General features: G+C 37.8%; 1 protein-coding gene across 1 annotated transcript in view; it reads left to right on the plus strand.

Annotated features, from left to right (window-relative positions):
• Positions 1 to 25,305, plus strand: part of LOC131072182 (uncharacterized) — an 86,386-nt gene that overhangs the window by 48,512 nt on the left and 12,569 nt on the right. Inside the window, exon 5 of the mRNA XM_058008259.2 lies at positions 18,395 to 18,454. Coding sequence (XP_057864242.1) covers positions 18,395 to 18,454 — 60 coding nt within the window. The remainder of the gene's footprint in view (positions 1 to 18,394; positions 18,455 to 25,305) is intronic.

A 25,305-nucleotide genomic window follows, 5' to 3' on the forward strand; every position in this document is an offset into this window, starting at 1 on the left:
CGCACATGCAATATATTATCTGGAAATGACCTTAAGCAACAATACATCAAAAACCTCACACTCCCCAAAAGAGAGGAGGTAGCCTTATATAGTTTTCAAGAATAAATGAACGGCCGAGATCAAACAGTGATCAATGGCCCAGATTGAAAGCTATATACCTTAATTAGGGTTTCCTAAAACTAACTACCCTCGACCAATTACATTTGGGACACTTGTCCTTCTTGCTAAATATGAACCATCAATGAAAATAGAAGGTTGTTGCATTGTGAAGTGTGCCCTTCTAGAAGCTTCTGGATAAGTGAGGTTCATCGAACCTGGACATGCTGACTTGGAGCGATCTGATTGGTTGGAAAATGACGAGGCGCCACCTCAACGTGTTGGATGTCTTTCTTGAATTCTCCAATTTGTGTCAAGAAATCGTCTAAGTATGGAAATTTGATTCCTTCTCGTCGCCATTTGATTCTGCTTGGGAGCTTGTCTTTTTTAATTCCTTCAGGAGATGAAATCCTTCAAGAAGTTGGAAGTTTATCTAACTTTTCCATATTTTCACCAAGTCTGAGAACTTTTCTTTCTTGATGCCTTGAGATTCTTTCAAGTGCCTCGAATTTGGAGAAGAAATCCCCTTGTGAAGTTTTTCTCATACTTAGCCAAATTTTGGCCCTCTTTATACCCGGATGAACCTTGCTCGTGGTCCCGTCTTCAATTCTGAATTTGGCTCGAAACTCCATTTGTGTTTTCTGTGATGAACTTGCTTTCAGTTGCCAATTTATGTTGCGTGGGAGGAGGGTAAAAGCTCTAGGTAACCCCTTGCAAATATGAAACGATGGGATCAAGTTGTTCAGGCATTTGTTGTGATCATGTCCTTCCTCTCGATATCTTGACATGCCTTCATCATAATTGAGGAAATTGGAATTTTCTTTGTGAAACATTTCCCATACTTGCCAAATTTTGGCTATCTTCACGCCCGGATGAACCTTGCCTGTGAACTTGTCCTCAATCTTTCGTTTGGCTTGAAACTCCAACTGCGGTCTCTATGATGATCCCGCTTCTATTTCCTTCTGCGACGTGTAAAACCAAAGGAAAATAAGTTAGAAATCTATATTGGATTAAAGAAAATCGAGGCTATGAACGGCTAAGTGTTTGGAAAATTTCACTTCATTTTCATACTTAGCCATGAGAACGGGATTTTCACATGTAAATTCTCCAACCTTCAAGATAACTGTGATCACAATCCAACACCAAGTGTTATAACTCCAAAAATTTCTTATACTTGGCCAAAAAAAATGATTTTCCTCCCTTAGAAATTCGAACAAATTCACTAAAAATCATTTCTCAAACTCTAGAAAAACTCAGAAAATACATAAATCTGCATCATGAATTTAATTTCACCTTAAAAAATACTCAAAAATTCAGGAGAGACTCAATAATTCGTCCTTATACTGGTTGTCTTGCTCCAAAAATCTGTGAAACTTTTGTCAAAAAAGTTTATCCAACTTCCAGCAATATCCAAAACTTTCTCCAGATGAACTCCAAACTGAAAGTATTTTACTATGCTCTCCTTAATATATTCAAACTTCTTGGTGTAGAAATGAAGTTTACAACGAAGTATTTGTAAATTAAGTTAAAATTCTCAATCAGAAACCCTTAAAATCTTCCAAATCATGTTTCCAATTTTAAATTCATTCTTTCGGAAAGTGTTGTCATGTTTCCAAATTCGAAGAAAATATCTTCTAAAAGTTTCCAATTTGGGTATAAGTTCGAAATATTTATTAATCTTCCAATATTCTCTTTAAAAAACTTTCCATTTTGGATTTAAGTTCGAAATCCTTATCAATCTTCCAATATTCTCCTTTTGAAAACTTTCTATTTTGGATTTATTTCGAGGATTTTTAATAATCCTTAGATATTTTCTTCATTTTGGATTTAATTTTGAAATCTTAGTGGATTTTGTGACATCACTGGCATCTTGTTGATTTTGTTTGACTTTTCAATGCGTAGGTGGACTTTTGAAATTTATCTCCATCTTCTCCAAGGTATGGCGGACTTTGGAGACCTTTCCTCATGGCTCTCTTCAAGGCGAAATTTCTGGCTAAGGCATGGGGCGGACTTTGAAGGTCTCTCCTCATGGCTCTCCATCAAGGCGAAATTTTGGCTAGGCATGGGGCGGACTTTGAAGGTCCCTCCTCATAGCTCTCTTTACCCTTGGCGGACTTTAAACTTGGCACCTCCTACCTTGCTCTCTTACTTTGGTGGACTTGGGAGAGGGCTCCTACATGACCTCCATCTTGGGCGGACATTGGTGGCGGCCCCCATCTTGGGCGGACATTGGTGGTGTCCCCAACTTGGGCGGACTTCTATCACTCCTCCTCCTTAGCCTCCCAACCTTGGCGGACTTTGGAGGGCTCTCCACCTTGGCGAACTTTAGGCTAGGCTCCCACCTTGGCAGACTTCAAACCCATCCCCTAAGTGGACTTCAAGCAACCTCCCCTTGGGCGGACTTTGGAGGGCTCTCCACCTTGGGCAGACTTTGGTGTTAGCTCCCCCATGACCTCTCTAGCCTTGGGTGGACTTTGGTGAGTGCTCCCACATGACCTCTCTAGCCTTGGGCGGACTTTAGAAGGCTCTCCACCTTGGGCGTATTTAAGCATAGCTCCCACATAACCCTCCTAGCCTATGTCGGACTTTAGAATGTTGGCCACCTTGGCCTCTTTAGGCTGGGCGGACTTTGGAGAGTGCTCCCACATCTTCTTTTCTCGCTTCACAAGGCATAGGGCGGAGTTTAAGAGGCATGACCACCAATTGACATGCTTGGGTGAAGTTTTGATGTCCTTACCATCTTCACCAACAAGTTTGGGTGGACTTTGGAGAGTCCACAAGACATGGCGGAGTTTTGAAGCCTCTCAAGGCGGACTTTAGGAAGGTCTCCTTGAGGGCGGAGTTCTATGCTCCCTCTTCATAGCCTCTCCAACATGCATGGCGGACTTTAGACACCTCTCAACATGGCAGACTTTTGGTCTACCTCCCAACATGGCGGACTTTTAGACATCTCCAACATGGGCGGACTTTTAGACCTTTGCTCTTCAAGGCGGACTTTTGGAGGCTCTCAAGAGGGCAGACTATATATGAAATATAACATTTAAGCATAAGTGGTATTTCAATATGTCTTTTCTCTTTCTTATACTTTAAGTTATATTTCATATATATTGTCAGGTTGTTTGAGAGTGGTTTCAGGTCTCTAGGACTTATAATGCAAAATCTGGTTTTTGGAGGATTCTCCAATTTTCCGGACTTAGTCAAATTTCAGGATTAGGATGACATTCCAGACTTAGCCAAATTTCTTAGAAAAAATTCAAAATTTCATAGCTTAATCAAATTTGATCGGATTAATTTGAAATTTGAAATCCATGCCTAGGTGGATCATTTGAGGCATCACGCCCCCTAAAATCTAGGGATTTGGCTTTTTAGGTCAAAACTTGGAATTTTTGAGTTCCGGTTGAAGCGGGTCAGTGGTACAAGTGTAAACCCTAGGTTCCCATTCCGAAAAAGCAGAAAGCCTAAAATCTAGGGATTTAGCTTTTTAGGTCAAAACTTGAAATTTTTGAGTTCCGGTCGAAGCTAGTCAGTGGTGCAAGTGTAAACCCTAGGTTCCCATTCCGAAAAAGCAAAAAGCCTAAAATCTAGGGATTTAGCTTTTTAGGTCAAAACTTGGAATTTTTTGAGTCCCGATTGAAGCTGGTCAGTGGTCCAAGTGTAAACCCTAGGTTTGCATCCTGAAAAAGCAAAAAGCCTAAAATCTAGGGATTTAGCTTTTTAGGTCAAAACTTGGAATTTTCGAGTTCCGATTGAAGCTGGTCAGTGGTGCAAGTGTAAACCCTAGGTTTGCATCCTGAAAAAGCAAAAAGCAGACATCCCTAAAAAATAGGGAAAACTTTCTAAAAATAGCCATACCGAGGATTGGGCTAAAAATGCCAAAAACGAAACTTCCTAAAAAACAGGAAAAAGCAAAAAAGCAAACTTTTTAAATAGTTGTCCAAATTCGTCCAAATCGAGTGTGATCTTCATCCTTTGGCCTTTCTAAGCACTCTGGTGGTGTTCACACTTCGGAATCACATAACTTGCAAAAACTAACTTTCAATCGTCAGGGCCTGAAATGCTCTGAACTGGACAAGGCTTGGTGAAACTGCAGCAAAAAGGTCACAGGACACTAAAAAAACCCTAGAAAGCAGGAAAAGAGAGGGTCCCCATTTGCAATGGGGCGATGTGTGAAAAAGGTCACAACATGACCTCTCCTATGGAAACTAATTTACATAAACTTAAAGAAGCAGCAACAGAGTCACAACCCACTGACCCTACTCAATACAGACAGATGATTGGATCCCTAATGTACTTGGTAAATACAAGGCCAGATATCTGTTATGCAGTTAATGCACTAAGTCAGTTTATGTGTGAACCTAAGGAGATACACCTGGTTGCAGTAAAACACATTATGAGATACCTACAAGGTACCCTAAACCTTGGTCTCAAATATAAGAAAGTTGATATAGACCTACATGGATTTACAGATTCAGATTGGGTTGGAAGTGTGACTGACAGAAAAAGCACTTCAGGATGTTGCTCCAGTCTAGGTTCAACTATGATATCTTGGATCAGCAGGAAGCAGTTTTCTGTAGCTCAAAGCTCCACTGAGGCCGAATACATTGCAGTTTCTATGGTTGCCTGAGAAGCAGTATGGCTTAGGAATCTGCTTGTGGGGTTGTTTGGGGAGCCTATGAAACCCACTGTTATACATTGTGACAATCAGAGCTGCATATAACTTTCAATAAATCCAGTGTTCCATGACAAATCTAAGCATATTGAGATTCCATACCACTATGTGCGAGATATGGTAGACAGGAATGTGATCCAATTAGAATATGTTTGTATAGGAGATCAATCTGCAGATATTCTGACCAAACCTCTTTCCAGAGTGAAGATTGATCACTTCAAAAAAGGTTTAGGTATGATAGAAAGGTAATTTACTTTGTAAATCTGTATTTGCATATCAATAAGATGTTTAATGTGTAAACTTCTTTGTCATGATAGGACATTTTGGATTTTATTCCCTGGGTTCATATCTAAGAGGTGACGATCTCTCAAGATAATGAACACTTGTATGTAGACATTATAAGGTGACGATCTTATAATGTCCAAACCAGTTATCATGTTGGATTTCTGGTGTGTCATGGATGTGCCATGATTGTGTTGTGGTAAAACACTTGTATAAGGTGTTAGTGCACATATCACAACTTGGATAAGATGAGAATTTAATCTCTCATATGATTATCCTTAAGTATTGCGTGTTTAGGCAATACTGATATCACATGCTTAGTTGAAATCCTGTCATCACAAGATTGACGTGATGGACATTTTGTATCACGTGTTTAGGTGATACTTCATATCATGTGATTAGGTGATATGATTTTCTAGAGAGTTCGATTGTGTAAAGAATGCTAACTATCATTTGAATTATGATGGTTGATATATTATTTGCATTTATCTTACCTAGCTAAGAGGGACTGTTAATGCATGATAGCTTCAGTAAGATAAATGATTGAATGAGAGATAAATGAAGTCTCTCATTCAATCATTTATCCTATCGATAATTATGATGAATAACTTCAAGCTATTAATCCTTCATCTGATAAACCATTCTCCATTTGTAAATGATCAATCTAATTAGTTCGATCAAATGCTTAACTGTCGATTATCATTCTATAGCATAGAATCCCGATTTAATATCGGTTACATTATTTGTGTTCACCGATTATTAAATCAGGTTAACCAATGCAATCCGATTTATATCGGTTAACTTATTTAATAATAAACAAATGATTATCGGGTCAACCAAACACTGATTAGTATCGATGTTAATATAAGTTTGCACTGATTGATATCGGGTGATACATCGATTAATATCGGGTGGCAAAATAAACATACACTGATTGTTATTGGGTGTTAAGACAAGCATACACCGATTGTTATCGGGTGTTAATGTAAGCATACACCGATTGGTATCGGTTGTTAAATGAACACTGTGTATTATTATTGTGATTAGCAAAGGGGCACGATCAAGTAATGTCTTGATCGGCCATGTCTGAAAGACATGACCAGTCAAGGCATTGCTTGATTGTACCCAGCTTGCTATATATATCAAATGGCATTTGTGAGAAAGGACATCGAAATTAATAAATGCTCCTCTCACCTGCCATACAAAAGAAGATAGTCAGATTTATATTTTAAATCAGTAATACATAGAACAAGATATTATCAACTAGAATATAACTTGCATATTGAATGTAAATTGAACATCATTTACATTCTTACTAAATCGATACCCTTAATTGATATTAGTAATGCTCCTTTTATCGCATTATCATCGACATAGATTATCGATTTGGTATGATAATTTGCTTGTTTATGGAGGGCATGCGGATCTCTATTACTCGATACCTTCATTAACTTCATCCATTTATGGGATCGATACTTACCTCCGAACTTATCCTTTTTTTTATATATACCTGCCTCAATGGATCGATTGATAATGTATTATTATTGCTGATGATGAAGATATGACCTCCGGACAAGTTCTTTGTTATCTTTTGTTTAGTTGTAATGTCCTTAGAGTGTGCATTCCTTGATTATGAGGATGGGGTATAGCTTATCAAATTGCTTGATTTATTTCATACTGGATATTTTTAACTCTTATATGTAAGTCTATCATGTCTGATCTTAAGAATATGGATGATGGACTGGTAACAGTTTCAATGGTTCCTTGATATCATGCTTGTTCTTTTAATAATAAGTTTAAATCTTTAATTAAAACTTATTCAATCGTATATTGACTCTTATTAACCTTAGGTCTTGAATGGGGACATGACAATTGGTCATATGACACATACAGTAATTATGCAACTGACTCAACTACAACACAAGACAGTGAGTTAGTCATTCAATAATAATACGATCGGATAAGTGAAAGGTGGTGTTCATGATGATACGATTATTAAAGAATGATCGATTTCAAATGAGGAAGAGCAGCGATTGGTACTAATAAACAAAGACAACTGAAAGGCAATTGGAAGAACAAACATTCATTAAGGTATGCAACCTGTTAAGACAAATCAGCCAAGTCAGGTTTTACATAGTCAAAAGAGGCAAGCAATTACAAAGTCTTCACAAGACATCAAACAATAAGGCAAGGGGGAGTGATCGATTTACAAAAGGAAATGTGGGAATAGCGATAAAGGAGATATTGTTATAATCAAGCAATGATCAAAATACAAGCAGCAATTGGTATTAAACAAACTAAGCAGTGATCAAGGGAACTGATTGATACCAAAGGATGCGATTCATGAGAAGGGTGCGCTTAAGAAACCAAGTTTATAACTATTAATTAAAGCCCTCATCTCATGAGGAGTACGATGGGATTTTAGTTAAGTGAGATGCAATGATTAATAATTAAAAGACTTGTTTCTTAATGAAGTGTCCATCCAAAAGGATATGACTCTTAGAGATTTGAAGATATAAATAAAGTGTTAGGAACCGAAAGGACAACTGAGAAGGGGGGGGGGTGAATCAGTTGTAAATGAATTTCAACCCAATTATAACTTAATCCAACTCAATACTTAATACCGGTAAACCAAACTTAATGCCGGTTAACAGATTAGCAGTTAATATCAATACCGGTGAAACTTAATGCATGAAACAGAAAGAGAAACAACATCCACAACACATAACACAAATATTTTGATGTGGAAACCCTGTAAGGGGAAAAACCACGGTGGGAAACCTTACCCACAATCAGATGATACTACTGCAGATAGTATGTGTATACAAATGGGGTCTTGTTGATGTGTATTTTGTACATGACCAAACACAGAATAAAATACCCAGAGGTATCTTATCCTCTCTTGAGTAAAGTCTCCGAATGCTGAAGATATCGCAAAAAGGATCAATCGGAAGGACTTCAAGGTTCTGCTTTGTAGGATCTCTACTCGCGGATAAGCACCAGTGGTCGTTGTGTTTACTATTTTTTCAAGGGGCCTTACGTACTTTCAAAGAAAGCTTGTTCATGCAACTACCTTCCAAAGGAGGAAACAAGATTTTCCTAATACTAACAGATTTTCAAAAAAGATCAAAAGATAAAGGTTTCGAGGAAGAGATACTTAAACTAATCCTAAGAGTGACTTAATGAGGACTGGTCTTGATAAGATTTTACCAATTTTAGTATCGCCAAAGGATTACAACTCCACTGTAATTGGTGCGATCTTCTAAGGGAATTCAACGATTTTCAAATCACCAAGGAGATAGATACTATCAGGGAGATACATATCAATACTTCTAATGATGATTGAACTCTTAACCAAGCTTAATGTTTCCAGTTGACCACACAAGGCGTTCTTACAATCAGTAAGAAGCTAGTGGTTTGGAATGTGAGTCTTATCGAAGATTAGGCACAACATTCGTCCTTCAAACTTAAAATTTAAATGCTATCTCTACTAAGAGTGATTCAAGAAGATAAACAACCATGAAAGTAGCCACAAGGATTGCAACAAAACACCATAACTTCAATATTTCATTGATCTCATAGCCAAATGAACAACAATTGTTCAACTTTCTCTCTTCACTACTCAATTCTTTGCTGCTAACAAAATTAAACTTGCTTCTCTCCCACTTTCTAACTTTTCTAACCTTTCTCATCCTTCAAAATGAAATGAGTGAGGGCTTATATAGCATCCTCAAATACAATGAACGACCTGGATCAAAAGATGATCAATGGCTGAGATTTTGACACCTAAACCCTAATTAGGGTTTGTTACAAAAAAGTCCCCATTTAGATAAACATTATTAATCCATAGCCAATAAAAATTGGCACAAATAACGAGGAGACATAGACCAATAGGAATTAAGCTGCCACATCATCTTATAACAACTTTTCATCTTAGAACTTTGTTCCCCTTCCTATGCTCTTTTCTAGCGTATTCAATGAATTTGGACGTGACCGCCTCAATCTCAGCAATGGGAACCTCAGGAAGATTCTTCATTCGTTCTTCCAAGTGAAGAACTTGATCAAAGGCAGTGAGAAGAGTTGTCTCCCATCCAAGCTCCACCTCTTTTGTTTTCTCAATTAGGAACATAGTAGCATGCATCTAATTTCGCTGCTCTTTGGTGACTGTGTTCTCTTTGCAAAAGATGATCCTGATCTTGTCTTCCAATTCTTGGATGTCTACATCCGTCTCGATCTCAATTCTTGTGCCAAGGATCGTACACAATACTTTAAATACCTTGTCTTGAATAGGGTGGATAGTTCCCTCAACTTGGCTGCACCTGGAACTGATATCTTCGAAAAGAACTTCCTTTATCTGGAGCAAAGTTGACCATTGCAGAAGACTATGGGCTTCTCCACTCATTATCTTCTCTTGTGCTAGAATTTGTCTTGGTGTCCTTCTTATCACTTGCAAGACGGGGATGACAACCTCTCTTGTGTGAGCAAATGCATCCACAGTTACCAATAGATAATGGATGATCTCAAGAACTTGGATAGCACGGTGGACCGTCTTCATCATCCTTGTTGCAAATTCCATGGCCACCTTGTAAGATTCATCAATCCGGGAAGGGAACTCATGAGTTGGACCAAGCTCTTTACCCTTTCCGCCTCATTTATTGATTCAAGAGGAAGTGCATGCAAAGTAGATATTGCTGGATCCTGTCGTCTCAAAGGTTGATTAAGATGGCTAAAATAATTTCTCCAAGCACTGACCTCCTTTTCTAGTTTCTTATTCTTTTCTATTTCTTCTTTCAGTTTGTCATTAAGTGCTTTCAGTGAATCAGTTGCTTCTTCCATGGCTTGCACGGTGGTAAGTGGACCAAGATCAAATGTTTCCAGATCGTATCCTTCTGCTAGAATCTCATCTTCATACTTGTCCACCACTGGTGTAGCTATCTGCACTTTCCTGGAGCCTGTCTCATCTCTAATTACCTTTGACATCTTTGTGGCCTTCTTCTTTTCTATTTCTTCATGAGAACTTCCTATGAGGCTTTCCAAGTCAAATACTTGTTCTTCCTCTTCGACCACAACTACCCTTGTCGACCTCTCTTTTAGCCAATTTAGAATGATAGATTTCCTTTCCCTCACTTGTATTTCTTTAGGCAGAGGACTATCTTCCCTGAAAGGAGATGTTGCTTCATCATCATTCTTTTCTTCTTGTTGCTCATTAGCACCAACCTGGGGAGATTGACTTGATGAATGCTGAGGTGTCTGTCCTTTTCCTTGTTTATCATTCTGTACCAATTCCATAGACTCATCAACACTATCTGCCTCTGATCTTCTCCTTGACTTGCTTCCTTTTCTTGCCTAGAAGATGTGCTTGGTGGGCGATCAGGATTCATTTTCTGCTTCTTCTTGGAAGGCTCTCTCTTCTCAGGTCCTTCTTTCCTCTTTGATCATTTGGAATGAGAAGTATTCTCACTCACACTTGCCTCTCCTTCTTCTGCTCTTAAGTAGCCAATTCTTGTTAATGAAGTTCAAGCAAGAATCAAGATCATCCTCATAGATAGACCTAGCTCCTTCTAGACTTTTGTAGATCATGTCTCTATGTTCCGGGAGATGAAAGGCTTCACTTATAGCTTCCTCCGAAAGATAGGCTAAGATAGTTCCATCCTCGGCTACGATCGTCCTTGAGTGTGAATCATAGTGCCGGGCACACTCGATCATAAACTCATGACACTTGACTGCGGGAGGGAAACCTGCAGCCTTGATGATGCCACTCTCAGTTATCTTCTTTGCAACAGGTGACGACTTGCCGATGTAGGGCGCTTCTCGAAACTTCTTCACATTGAAGTTTCCTAGATTGGTGTCTCTGATATTGCTCCACTTGGACACGATCCTGGTCTCCAATTCATCATTTCTCTGATCCTCCTTGATGAGAGCCTACCGGGTAGTGGATCCACCGGTCTTGGGGGTTGTCATTTGATACCTACACCAAAAGCTTAAAGCTAGGGTTTGAGCATAATACCTTAAAGTATGGGATTTAAGTCTTTTCAAGGAATTAACTAAATATTAATTTGAAAATAATGTGATAAATCCTAGAATTATGAATTTTCAAATTAATATTAATTGAGAATTGAAATCAGATGGTACTTAGACTTTCAAAAGATTGCTATGGAAAATCAGACTAAATCTTGAATAAACTTTCAAAAATCTGATTATACATACCCCTTCCTTGATTTTTAGCTATCAACCCTTGAAAAATGAATGAAGGAAAAAAGAGAATTTGCTGGACAAAGATGTTTGATCTGAATTTCTGGTCCTCTCTTCGATGGATTCAATCTTCAATCAGCCTTCAAGAAGAAATTCGCCCTCAACCAACCTTCAAATATCTTCCAAAATCTGGAAATTATCCTCCAACTAGCAAGAAATTCGCCTTCAACTTAGCTGGAATTGGCACTTATAGGTCTGCTATTCAAGTTCGCATGAGAGACAATGAATGAATGATTTAAAATTGTCAAAACACACCTCCCTTATATAGGGCGCTCACCTCGTTTTGCCTTAAGGCCGACTTGGTAAAGGCTTTAATAAAATAAAATAAAACTCCTCCCTAAGCATGGCCGACTTGTTTGCAAAGGCACAATAATGATTTTGAGCGCTCAAGCATGATTTTTTAATTTTTTGAATTAATTTCAAAGCTAAAGGTGGATATTTATTTATTTTAAGGCTTAGAAAAATTAATTGATCAATTTATAAGTGCCTTAATTTGTGCGAATTTGTCTTAGTCTCCCAAATGAGTTTTTATTGGCAAATTTAATGAAAAACTATAGGATAGCTTAGCAAATGCTAAAACTTGATCAAGGATTGAGGAATTTTTATTCTCCTTAGGCATTAAAATGTTCAAAGTTTAGGTCTCTCCAAGGAGGCTTGCTTGAACTTTTATCTAGGCTTGTTTGCTTCATTAATCAACATCCTTACAACCTAGATTTGCCATCTTTCATGTTCTTGTCATCGTAATTTTGCAACTTGCCTTTGACTTAGCCTAACAAAGGTGAATAATAGGTGTCCTCAAGGATTTCGCCTTGGACCCTTTGGAAGGGTCAGGAGCGATTTTCTTGATTAGGCCTTAGATACCACATTCTTTCACTTCAAAATCCTTCGGAAGGTGAGCATATGCTTGCTTTAGTCCAACAAATTCTAGGGATCCATCCTTTTAGTTTCTCACATGGGCAAATTAGACGAAAATGGGAATTTCGCTCTGGACCCTTTGGAAGGGTCAGGAGCGAAATTCACTTTTTAGGTCACAACTCACCTTTGTTTGATCATCAACCTTCTCTAAGGCAATCTCCAGGGTCCATTTTCCTTGACCACTGACTTGGCTTAACAATATTTTGAAGGAAATACTGCATTTTAAGAATTTCACTCTGGACCCTTTAGAAGGGTCAGGAGCGAAATTCACCCTTTAGGCCTAATTTTCAATCTCCTTCACTTCAATTCATCTAGACTCCTTCATTTCAAATCCACTTCTCAACTTGCCAGTATTGGTTTGATCCTCACAAGGCAAAAAAGGTCAAATTTTCTCAAAAACCTAGCCAGGGACAGGACCATTCCTGAATTTCGCTCTGGACCCTTTGGAAGGGTCAGGAGCGAAATTCTCATTTTAGCTCAAAATATGCATCATTGATGGTCAAAAATCTCTCCAAGGAATTCCAAATAGCCTCTTTCATCTTCGTTTAGGCCTGACTTCACTCAAGTTTTGAAGGAAAAGGTGTTTTTAGGGTTTTTTGCTCTAGACCCTTTGGAAGGGTCAGGAGCGAATTTCTTGCTTGTAGCTCATTTTTTCATCATTTCAACTTTAATCCACCTCACAAGGCAAGAAAATACTTCTCTTCTCTCATCCAACCCAAGTTTAACTTGATTTTGCAAGGCAAAATAGGTGATTGAAAGATTTTCGCCCTGGACCCTTTGGAAGGGTCAGGAGCGAATTTCCTCCTCTGGCCTAAAATCATCACTTCTGGAGACAACAATCAACTCAAGGGCAATCTCAAGGGCATCTTTCACCTTGGCCTAGGCATGGTTTAGCACAAATTTGAATGGAACATGTAGATTTTAGGATTTTCGCTCTGGACCCTTTGGAAGGGTCAGGAGCGAAAATCTTGTTTTAGGGTTATTTCTCCATCCTTTCAACTTCAAATCACCTCCAAGACTTAGAACACCTTGCCTCACTCTTCTCTAGGCCATAAAAATCAAAATTTTAACTTGCCTTGTAAAGAAAATAGGTGAAATTGGGATTTTCGCTCTGGACCCTTTGGAAGGGTCAGGAGCGAAAATCTTGATTTGAGCTTACTCCCTCATCATTTGTCTTCAATCAACTTCAACAGGGCAAGAACACCTTTCCTCATGCACATCCAAACCATAAAGAGTCAAAGTTGACTTGATTTTGTAAGGAAAACAAGGTGATTTTAAGATTTTCGCTCTGGACCCTTTGGAAGGGTCAGGAGCGAAAGGTCAGGAGCGAAAATCACTTTTTAGGCTCAATTCCTTCATCTTAAATGGTTTTTAGCAACTTAAAGTCACTCTCAGGAGCAACTCCTCCTTGATTTTACCTTAGCCCACACTTGATCTAGCACAAAATTGATAGCAAATAGAGGTTTTGAGAAAATTCGCTCTGGACCCTTTGGAAGGGTCAGGAGCGAAAATCTCATTCTTGACCAAAAATCATCATTCTTTCAACTTGAAACTTCATTGCAAGATAGAATCTCATTTTTCATCGCCCTAGGAACAAGGTTTTAAGCCCAGGAAAGGTCAAAAGGGTAGGCTTATAAGGGATTTCGCTCTGGACCCTTTGGAAGGGTCAGGAGCGAAATTCTCTTTCCTGGCCAAAATCCTTCATTTTCATAGCTACCAAACACTCTCAAAGGCTAGATCATGTTCATTCTCCTTCTCACCATGCCTTGGACATCAAATTTTAGCCAAACAAAGAAAGAAATGCATCCTAGGAAGATTTTCGCTTTGGACCCTTTGGAAGGGTCAGGAGCGAAAATCTTGACTTGGGCTAGATTCTTCATTTCTCCCTTTCAAAACAACCTCAAGAGGCAAAGACAAGTTACTTCTCTTCCATCCACGTTATAACAAACCAAAAAACTTGACCTTCTTTAATGCAAAAATAAGAGTTTTTAGGAATTTCGCTCTGGACCCTTTGGAAGGGTCAGGAGCGAAATTTCCTTTTTGGTCCAAAATCCTTCATTTTTTAATGCTTTCAAACATTCCAAAGGCTACAAGATGTCCATCTTTCCTTCAAGATACGCTGCAAATCAAAATTTAGTCAAACTTAGGAGGAAATGAGCTTTAAGAAGATTTTCGCTCTGGACCCTTTGGAAGGGTCTAGAGCGAAAATCTCATTCTCGGCTAGATTGCTCACTTTTCAAACTTCAAACCACCTCAAGAGGCAAAATTGGATCATTTTCCACCTTAGGAACAAGGTTTCAAGTCCATTCAAGGCAACAAATAAGGTTTATGATGAATTTTGCTCTGGACCCTTTAGAAGGGTTAGGAGTGGAATTCTCCTTTAGGCCAAAATCTTGTTCATCAAAAATCCACCAACTCCATCTCAAGGCAAGATCATATCAATTCATCCTCAAACATGCCTTAGAAACCAACACTTAGCCAAAATTGGGAAGGAAAAGTAGGCTACAAAGTTTTTTGCTCTGGACCCTTTGGAAGGGTCAGGAGCGAAATTCATGATTTGGGCTTGACTCTTGACCTTTTCAACTCCAATTCTCTTTGAGAGGCAAATATAGATCCTTCTTCATGCATCTCCCTCAAGATCCTGAATTTATCCAAGGGCAAATATATATCAAATTGCCCGTACTATGCCTAAGGAAACTATGATCTTGGCCTTGACAAGTGAGAATTTGATGTTTAAGGGGATTTTTCGCTCTGGACCCTTTGGGAGGGTCAAGAGCGAAATCCCTATTCTTGGCTAGTCTCTCACCTTGTTTATCTCATTTTCTTCCCAATTTGATCAAATCATCTTCCTCCTTTCGTAATCAAGACAATTCCTCATCCAACTTGGTCTAAGCAAGGTCCAACTAGGTTTTCAGGGCCAAAGGGAGGCAAGAAAGGAAGATTTCGCTCTGGACCCTTTGGAAGGGTCAGGAGCGAAAATCTCCTCCCAGGGTGGCTTTCATCATTTCAACGTCTAAAAACTCTTCTTCAAGATGAAACATGTATCAATTTTCCCAATTACGCCTCAAAAGCCAACAACCTTGGTCATATCCTTCCAAAACTCCTTCAATCATCATCAAGTGCATTTGTTCATCAATTTCTGAAATCTCTACTTGCATCTTTCTCTGACCACTGACTCCGCTCAATCAACTCAGACCTGGAAGAAAATAGGACTCTGACAAGAAAACCATCAATCCAAACCTACCTTGACTTGAGACCTATCCTTCCTTTCACTCAATCTTACCATCCTGATTCTCCTGAAATGAAATGCTTTATTAAGGCAAACTTATGGCTTCAGGCAGACAACTAACAACCTCCCAAACTAGGCTAGACTCAGCTTGAAAGAAACCCTAATACAAGCTTTCAGAGATAAACCCTAATCTAGCCAGCCTAGGCAACCACTCACTCACTCCAGACGTAGCAAGCAGAGAGAAAACCTAACTAAGGGAAAGCAAAAACCCAAGAAAAAAGAGGGGGTCCCGATTCTGATGGGGCGATGTGTGAAATGGTCACAACAGGTCTGCACATGCAGAAAGACCAACTGCCTAGAGCACACTGCTCAAATCGGAGTCGCAATGACTACAGTAGGGTGGTTAAATCCTAGAATAATGTATTGCTCAAAATAGCATCTCCAATGCTGGATTCAATACCGGTTTAAGCTCTAATAAACACCTTCAAACCTTCCTTTAACCTTCAAATGATGTCTGCTTGATTCGCTCTATGATATGCTCATATGATCTTCAATATTCGCACATACCATGATCATACCACAATTCCACACTTCCACACTTCATCTCACAAATGAGATCTTACATTTATACAAAACCTAAGACCAAATGTGTAGGTCGGCTTATTAAGAATATTACAATTAAATCAATTACAAATAAGTCTTGATGCGATACAACATGTCGGCTCAATGCAATTACAACAATGTCCAATCAATAAATCATCTCCATAACGTGCCGTGCTGATCTGGAATAGATAACGTATACCGGTCCATAACCTAGACCAATCTGCCGATAACAGCAAATATGTCAACCCAATTAGACCAATAACCAAAACACCAAAACCAAGTATCCAAACAATGTCTTTGACATAATCAAATGATCTCCAGATGATAACAAGTCATCATCAGTGCCGGGGAACGATATCACTTGTCGGTGAGCATATACCGGTGACTGTGCATAAGTCACTGATCTTCCCGGTGAACACAATGTGCCGGTTCAACAGTAAACCAATATAACCATAGTGCCAAATCAACAATATAGATCTCCAGAAGGATAAGTGTTGACATCAATGACAAAACCAATGCAACACATCCATAATACCAACATAAAGGTGGAAGGGGGAATCAATAGCAGACTGAGAAAAAGGAGACAAGTAAGAGTGGTGAATCCACCCTTGCAGACCAAAAGACACGAGAAATTAAGGAATTGATAAGAAGAGACAGCATCCACCATTCTTACATGGATTAAGGATGATAATCAGACATGGCGATTAGACTGAGACTATTGTCTCTCATACAAATACTCGTGTGATTACAGTGATATAAATCTAAGACAGTGACTGTGCATATAATACATACATCTGTTCATATCTAGATGTACATTCACAGTCCACTCCATAGTATTGGCATTTAAGAAGGATTGATTTGTAGATATATTAGTCATCCTTTCCTTATCAGATTGCGGCACATATCAGATTTCTTACTGAGAGCAGAAATGCAGAATCTATAATAAACTCAGATCTTGCCATCATATGATCATTTAGCATTAATATTGATTGAACTCCTCATTCCTTTACTAAGCCATTAGTGAAACACAGAGATATTCATATATCCATTTGTACCAAGCAATACAACTCTTTAGAGATTGCTAATTCATTTGCAACATTATACACTTAATCATTAAAAGTAAGGTAAACCTAAACTGGCTCAACAAGGGACATTACACAAAAGATCCACAAGTCATCAAAATATACTGTGTTGTACCATTCACTTCACATTGATAACCTGTGGGGCAGCCAAGGGTGTTCAAAGATTTTGTTATATTTAGGGGTGTAAAGTCGAGGAATTGAATTTTTTTTTGTCTCTTTGGACGCTTTTGATAAATATAATTTGATTTCTTTGATTTATTGACAAGATTCAAGGGTATTTGTTAAGCGTGAAGATAATAAAGAAGGCATCTCTTTTTATCATGAAGGATACACTCTGCTACCTCTGAAATATTTCTGATCACTGGGGCTTTTCACTAACTTCTTGATCTCTCCCTGTAGATATTGACCTTGTATGTTAGTAGTGATTTTTGTACCTTTTTCTCCATATGGTATTTCTGAGTTTGATAACGACTCACTTGGATTCTCATAGACCACTCCACTCTCGAGTGATATCATCAGAGTTCATTTTTTAACTATATGGAGCTTGAGGGCATTGCATATTCCTATTTTGCTAAATTAAAACTAGAAATTTTTACCCAATCGCTCCTTTCTTCTGTGGTATTGGGTCATATATCCTTTCTGAAATTCACAAAGACACTGCTCTTTATGATCTGTCTGCATGCCACTGTTTAGTGCCTTTTGTTTCCATGTTTCAAGTTTTCTTGAGGCTCCTCTTCAGGGAAGTACTCATTGTAGTTACTGCCTTTCAATGTTTCAATCCTATCAAGTTACCTTTTTTATTCTCTTTACTTTGTTTTTTGTAAAGCTCCATTTTGTTTGTTGTTTAATTGATTTATATTATGGAAGATGCTTGAGGTATGCCCTTTTTTCAAACTATCACTTCAGTAGGTAACATTGAGTTAAATTGACTGAGTTTGTGTAGTTATGGGCACTAATATAATATCCTTCTTTCTTTCTATCATTATAACATACACATTTCAATCTCAAATCAATATTACCTGTGATGCATAAGTTCATGTTTGCGTTGAGTTGCTTTTGAAAGGAAAATGACAAATAATAAGAAATGTAACATGGACTAGCTGTTGTGAAAAGCAATGGCTATAAACAATTGCATTTATATTCTTAAGAACTGAACAATATGAAAGTTCAAATAAGCATTTAATGGATATTGAATTTTGTTCCATTTTATTTCACTTTATTTGTGTGCATACAATGGATAGTAACACCATAATATTGAATGTGCAGGGGGTAATGAATTGTACTGAATGCATTGACAAATTTAAATACAGAATTTCTTCAGATGAGGTAACTTTTCTAATAGTTCATGATTCTTTAATTTTATTTTATTTTTTGTTGTACTATTCGTTGTTTTTCAGGAAAATGATGCAAATGATTACCTATTTTCTATTAACCACCATATGTGATGTGATTCTTACTAAGGATATTCATTGCATTTCTAACAGTATGTTTTGATGCAGTATTGCCATAGAACGTTAAAGATGTTCTGGTGATTGGAATTTTGCCCCCTGTTTGATTGTTATTTGAGTGCCTTTTTCTTTATTAAGATCTTCATGAATTTATTCTTCTTGTATTTTCACAATAAAGGGGATTTTAAAATCCTTGGAATACTTCTAACTTGGATTTTTAAAATGTGATTAATAGGGTCTTTGTTTATTGCAATTGAATGAGACACGATGTAGATGAATAAGCTGTGTCAGCCTAAAAAACATATAGAGGCTTGAAGTGCATTTTCATCTATTTGGGGAGTTCGAACACCATGAGAGAACCCTTGGTGAATAATGCAGTCATTATTTTGTCAAACACATAAGTGACTTCTATTAAGTGTTTCTTTTGTTTAGTTATTACTTATTTGCATTGATTTTTGTTTTGCAATGTCATGAGCATGTGGGATATGTAGTAAAAGTAATATCTCTAAAAATTTGTGGGTGTAGAATCATGATGAGGTGATACTCCTTGCTAATTGACATGGGAAGCAAGATGACCATGCTCATATTCATAAATAGCAATGATCAAGGAAAGCTGAACATTCCATGCTTTGAAATCTTTTAGTATATCACGTTGCTTTTGAGAAGGTTGAAGTTTCTGTAGCCCTTATGTATAAATATTTTAAGCTACAACATGTGGTTCGAGTTTGATAATACTTTGTTGATCTTGAAGTCACAACTAGTGTAATGAGATTCGCCTAGACTCACGAAACTCGGTGAATCCGAGGCGAGTTGGGCTCAACAAGTTTGGGGGACTTGGACTCGGACTCGGACTCAGCCAAGTCTTTCCCTAATTTGCTGGGTCTATAGACTTGCCACACTCGCTAAGTCTAGGTCCGTTTGGGCCTAAGACTCAGACTTTTAATTTTTTTTTAAAGCTCATAAAATTCCAATGCTTTTTTGGTCTTTGAAATGCCCATCTAGTATTTTAAATCAAGTATGAAAATGGTGTGTGCCATGAAGGTTTGTGTGGTTTGAAGGTCTTATTTGGGCTTGATGGTGGGGGCTTCTCTCGTTGCCCTTAGACTTTGCGAGGGGCATTGCCCCTTGACCCCATCGGGGGTGTTGCCCCCAAACCCCCACAAGGGGCATTGCCCCTTGACCTCACTGGAGGTGTTACCCCTAGACTCCCACGAGGGGTGCTGTCCCTTGACCTCACTGGGGGTGTTGCCCCCAAACCCTTGGAAGGGGTGCTACCCTCAACCTTGTTTTGGTTTTGCCCCCAAACCCCCATCAAACTACAAGTCTAAGCAAGTAATAGGCCAATGTTGAATCATGATCATAAAATCTACATAATACATATCTCTAGTTGCAAATCTTTGCATATTCACAATCAAAGCCACAATCAAGGATTATTTTGTTTCATATATTGGACAACTTTTTAAGTATTCAAGGATTGCTGTAGGCAAAGTTGGCATGCTATAGTCCTTGTACTATTGGATACAAGTTAAGTCATAGTTAGCAAGAAATGCCATTTTCATAATGCAAAATGTATCAATCATGCCTTACATAGAGAACTGATAGAAGAATCCCATCTATTAGTATCCTAGATAACGTCAAAATAGAACATAACCATTTATCTTTTTACTTAATCACTGCGCTTTGTTAACGAGCTTGTCAACAAAACATGCAGTATTGAAGGCTTAAAAATAGTTACTAATAAATTCCTCACTTGAGTATGCACATCAATCATTGAAACACAAGGAAATATCATGGCTACACCCCATCGATGTGTTAATGATATAGCATTAGTAGCAATCCTTCTAATCAACTGAAACAAATATGTAAATGGCCTATTGGCCTTACATGTTTATTTAATTCAAAGATCAACAAACAGTTTATTGTAGACGCATATATCTGATCGTGTACTTATGATCGATAGTTAATTATGATCGGCCAAATTGCTATCACCGATTATAAGTGAATCGGTTTATTAGAAACCATCGGGACTCTTGAGAGTAAAGAGTCACGACTTCTCAGGAAGTCGTTTAGTATCTTATATCAATATGATACGATGCCATTTGAACAAAGATTGATTATTAATTTATAGATGCAGTGAATGTAACAGAGTTCAATCAAGTTCCTACAGCAATAAAGATAGAGACGTGGATCAACCATACATTAATCAAATCTGCAGTTCGATCAGAATACGTCTAGGATTAGAGACAGTCTGTAATATACGGAAGGATAAATAAATCAAATAATTATCTGTGCATACATCCATGATAGATTGAACAACATTCATCATCGGTGGTATACATTCAAGGGAAAGTGAACACTGACTATTATCTGCTTGCTGTCTAGTCACTTTCATGGGAAAGATGGAATAGTAATACAGCATAAACTGTATACTCTACTGATAAAATTAAAGAAAACTATATTCCTCAGTCTGATCACAAAATCAACATGGTATCAGAGCCAGCATAAGTAAAAGATCTGATCAGACTTATATAGGTGAGACTACGCTCTATATCTTCTCGAATTTGTTCAAGTCCCTTATACACATCAAAATGGTGAATGGTGTTAGATTCGAGGATCGACTTGATGGGGCTTCCAACTTTGTATCTTGGAAGTTCAGGATCATGCTTGCATTAAGAGAAAATAAATTAGATGAGTTTGTAAAGAAAGCTACACTGGAACTAGAAGAAGAAGATGAAAAGCCTCAATGGATGAGAAAGAATAATAAAGCCATGAAGATGTTGGTTGACTCAGTTAAGGACCATATTGTGCCAATCATCTCCAAGTTGGAGACAGCATATGGCATGTTCAAATCATTAGAGAACATGTATGAGATAAACAACACAAGCCGAGCTCTTTCTCTAAGGCAACAACTCCATCATGTCAAAATGACAAAAGGCGAATTCATCACCTCATACTTCATGAGGATTACTGAATTGAAAGATCAACTCAAGATCAACTCTGTACTATAGGTCACACAATAGAGAGCAAAGAGTTAACCATGCTGGCACTAAATGGTCTCCTCTCCTCATGGGAGGCATTTATTCAAGGGATAAGTGCAAGATCAAACATCCGAAGTTTGATCGATTAAAGAAAGAATGCATTCAAGAAGAGTCTAGATTGGCAATAAGAGGCATTGGCCAAAGCTCCATAAATGAAGATATTCATGTTCTTGCCCTCCCACTCCACAAAGATGAAGGGTAAGAAAGGACACTCCAAAAGAAAGAAAGATGAGGAATCAAATGGTGCTCCTACACACAAAAGAAGGAAGGACATTTTTGAAATCCAATGCTTTAGATGTGACAAATACGATCACTATGCAATGCAATGTCCAACCAGGACTATGCCTCAAGCTTCCATTGCGGATGTTGGCAAGACTATTCCACAAAGGATTCAAATGGATTCATATTCTAATTTGAAAGAGATAAGTTTTCTTTTTTGGTTGAATAATGTTCATGAATTTAATATGTAGTTTTTTTTGTTAATTCATGCAATTACATTATGCGTGTTATTTGTGAAACAACTTTGTCAGTAGATATTTGCTTACGACAAGCTGCATTTGGATATCTTGTGTTTTAAATTTCTTCAATTTACTATGAGAAATTTGTCCCTTATATTTAGGACATCTTTAGAATCATCAGTCTGTTACTTTTCCGGCTATAGAGTTTTAAAGTTCTATTTGTAATGAAGGGATTGAAATTCAGAAGGAATATGTAGAGGACTTCGGTGGAGATCTTGAGATTTTGCTGCAAGAAGTGCAACAATCCACTAGAGAAAATTATCAAGGCATTTATGCAGGTGATGACAACATCTAGGTTACAAAGCAAAGTTGAGACAAGAAGGCTCTCCCAGTGAGAGGGAGCATATTGCAAGGGGATTTTATTCTCAGGATGGTCATATTCGTGCCTAGGGCCCTATCTTATGACAGTAGGGGATGCTTCTGTGACAAAAGGAGCAATTGAGAAGATATGCTTCAATTGATATTCGAGGATCTTGATCATATTGATTCAGAGGGAGTGGACCATGTTAAGATGGTTTCTCTAGTGATTAATGAGAGAATTATGCTCAATTGTAGGTTTTTTTCAACATTGCGGACGTGATGGTGATGCCTGTTTTGCTCCAAAATTGACAAAAAATTCACCCACCTCCAGATCCACAAAAAAGAAAATTTGCGACCTTGCAATGCTTTTGAGCAATGAAAAACCCTCAAAACTTGAGAAGGGGCTTGCTGAATGTACACTTTTATACCATGTAGAAGTTGATGATCAAACACAGGAGCCAAGAATCATCTGCAATCAAAATACCTATCACACAAAATAGATCAAGCAAAGATTGTATGCTCTATAACAACCAGAGAATTCTTTATTATTCACAAAGAACGATTGAAGATGCAATTACAATAAATGAATGAATTCTATAAAGTATGAACGAAACCCTAGGTGCAAACCCTAATGCTAAAATTAGGAGAACTAAAGCAATGCAAAGTAGGAGCTAAATTAAGCTCATGTACATCGAGAACCAATGTTAGAAAAGCAAACTCCAAATATTAAAAAGCACCTAAGTTTAGCTCAAGTGAAAAAAAATTAAAGGACCTAATTAATAAATAATTAGATAATTGTCCTAAAATTACTCCGACAATAATTAGTTCTCTTAGTAATGATAGGACTCTAGGCTTTGATAAAAATGCAGCTAAATTATATAAAAAAACAAAGATTGGATTGATGCCAAGTTGATGGAGATATACAATGAGGCCATTTTAGTTGGTTTGTTAGACAAATAGATAAGCAAGGTGGTTATCAAATGTTTTTTGTAATTTTAATGCCAAAGTCATGGCCTTAACAGTGAAAAATGTGTTGCCTCAAATCATTTCATTGTCTGAAACTATTTTTGTTAAAGATAGATATATCTTAGAAAATTTGATAAAAAGGTGGGAAGGAATGCAGTGGTTTGAAGTGTTTGGTCAAAATGTCTACATGGCTTATAGATTTTGATTAAAGCCTGTGATAGGGTTGAGTGGAGTTTTGCTCTTATGGACATATGAAAGCCTTGGGTTTTGGGGAAACCTTTTGTCAATATGTTGAGATTCTTTTTAAGGATTCTTATATTTTTAATTAAGAAGTTTCATAGTGAATCCTTGTGTAAAGGTCCAATAGACAAGGATGCGTCCTTCCTCTCACACTATTTGTCATTTCTGCTAAAAGCATTGCATTACATTATTAAAGTTTGTTTCATTGGTCCACCACTGAAAGGATTGGATCTTCCAATTAATGATAGTCTGTTGGAGGTTCAATTTGCTGATGATACATCACTATGACCTATGTTGGATAAAGATTGCATGGAAAACTTTGTAAAAACGCTTTCTTTGTATTGTCTTGCATTAGGATCTAAAATATCAGTTAATAAGTCATGTATTTTAAGTTGGCCTGAAGCTCCTTCTTCCAGGATTGTGGATGGGAATGGTCCTTCCAAAATGGCAAGGTGTCTTGTAAATTGTAATGGCTCATGTTCTTCCTCTTTTAAGGATATGTAGAGCTGGGTGATGAATAATGCTTTCAAAAGGTTTCTAACTGCCAATGCCATCTTTTGTCCTTGGCTGGGAGTTCTAGGTTTGGCAAAAGATACTATCTGCATACACAATTTATCCTTATGCTGGTTACCATACTCTTTTCATATTAATTAGTTGGAAAAGTTAATTAGCAATTTGTAATGTCTGATGGCAAGTGATAAAAATAAGGCATGCGGTCTGATGGGAAATGTGCACTAAATCTAGAGAAATCGGGGTATGGGACTTAAAACTTCTATATCCATGGGTTCTCTTTTGCCATTACGTGGATTGTTCATGCCTTCTATGAAGAGGAACCCTGTTAGGTTGTTGTTAGGCATGGTATTGATGCTAGTTTTCCTAAAGGTAATCATGATTGGAAGGGACTGAATGTATGGGATGTTTTGTTTGGACACTTTAGAGTTAGCCCAGGGGGATCATCTATCTTTGGTTCAATGTGGAAGGCATGGGAGATGGTTAGAAAATTAATTGAATTTCATGAAGGCTTGTGAGCTGAGAAAATATGTGTGCATCGTTTTAGGTGTATTTGGTGGAAGATGATTGTAAAAAATAAATGGCTAGCTTTTGCAGAAGGTTGTTATGCTAAGGTACGGAGCTACAATGTGGGTTTGTGAAGGATTACAAAATTCTGAGAACAACTGGGGGAATATGGCCCTCTCCCTCCAGAGTTTCTCAAAGGCTCTCTCCCTTGCGAGTTTCCCAAAGATAAGTACTGCCTTCCAGATAGTCATAAAAGAACCTTAGAACTTCTTGGTTCAAAGTACTATTGGGAATAATCCTTTGGAGGATAACACTGGTTTGGATGCAGATTTTTAGAATAATGTGGAATGAATTGGAGAGTTTAAATTCTTCGGAGCATGTTCTAAATATGTGCACTTTTTTTCTTTTTCAGAAGACATATTCAACAAGCTCAATTCTTTGTGGGGTCATACTGATGCCATTGACTATTGGGTCAAGGGGCCTTAAATCATATGGTCTTGTACCTGGAACCTAAGAAAGCTTTGTTTAGGTGGTTGTTGCTTTATCAAAGAGTGTCTGTGTGGTATAACAACAGTAAGTTTATGGTTTGCGGTGAAACTGAGTTTGTTGTCCACCTTTTCTTTTATTGTCCTTTTGCTCAGTCTGGAATA

The sequence above is a fragment of the Cryptomeria japonica genome, chromosome 6 (assembly GCF_030272615.1).
Source record: "Cryptomeria japonica chromosome 6, Sugi_1.0, whole genome shotgun sequence".
Lineage (NCBI taxonomy): Eukaryota > Viridiplantae > Streptophyta > Pinopsida > Cupressales > Cupressaceae > Cryptomeria > Cryptomeria japonica.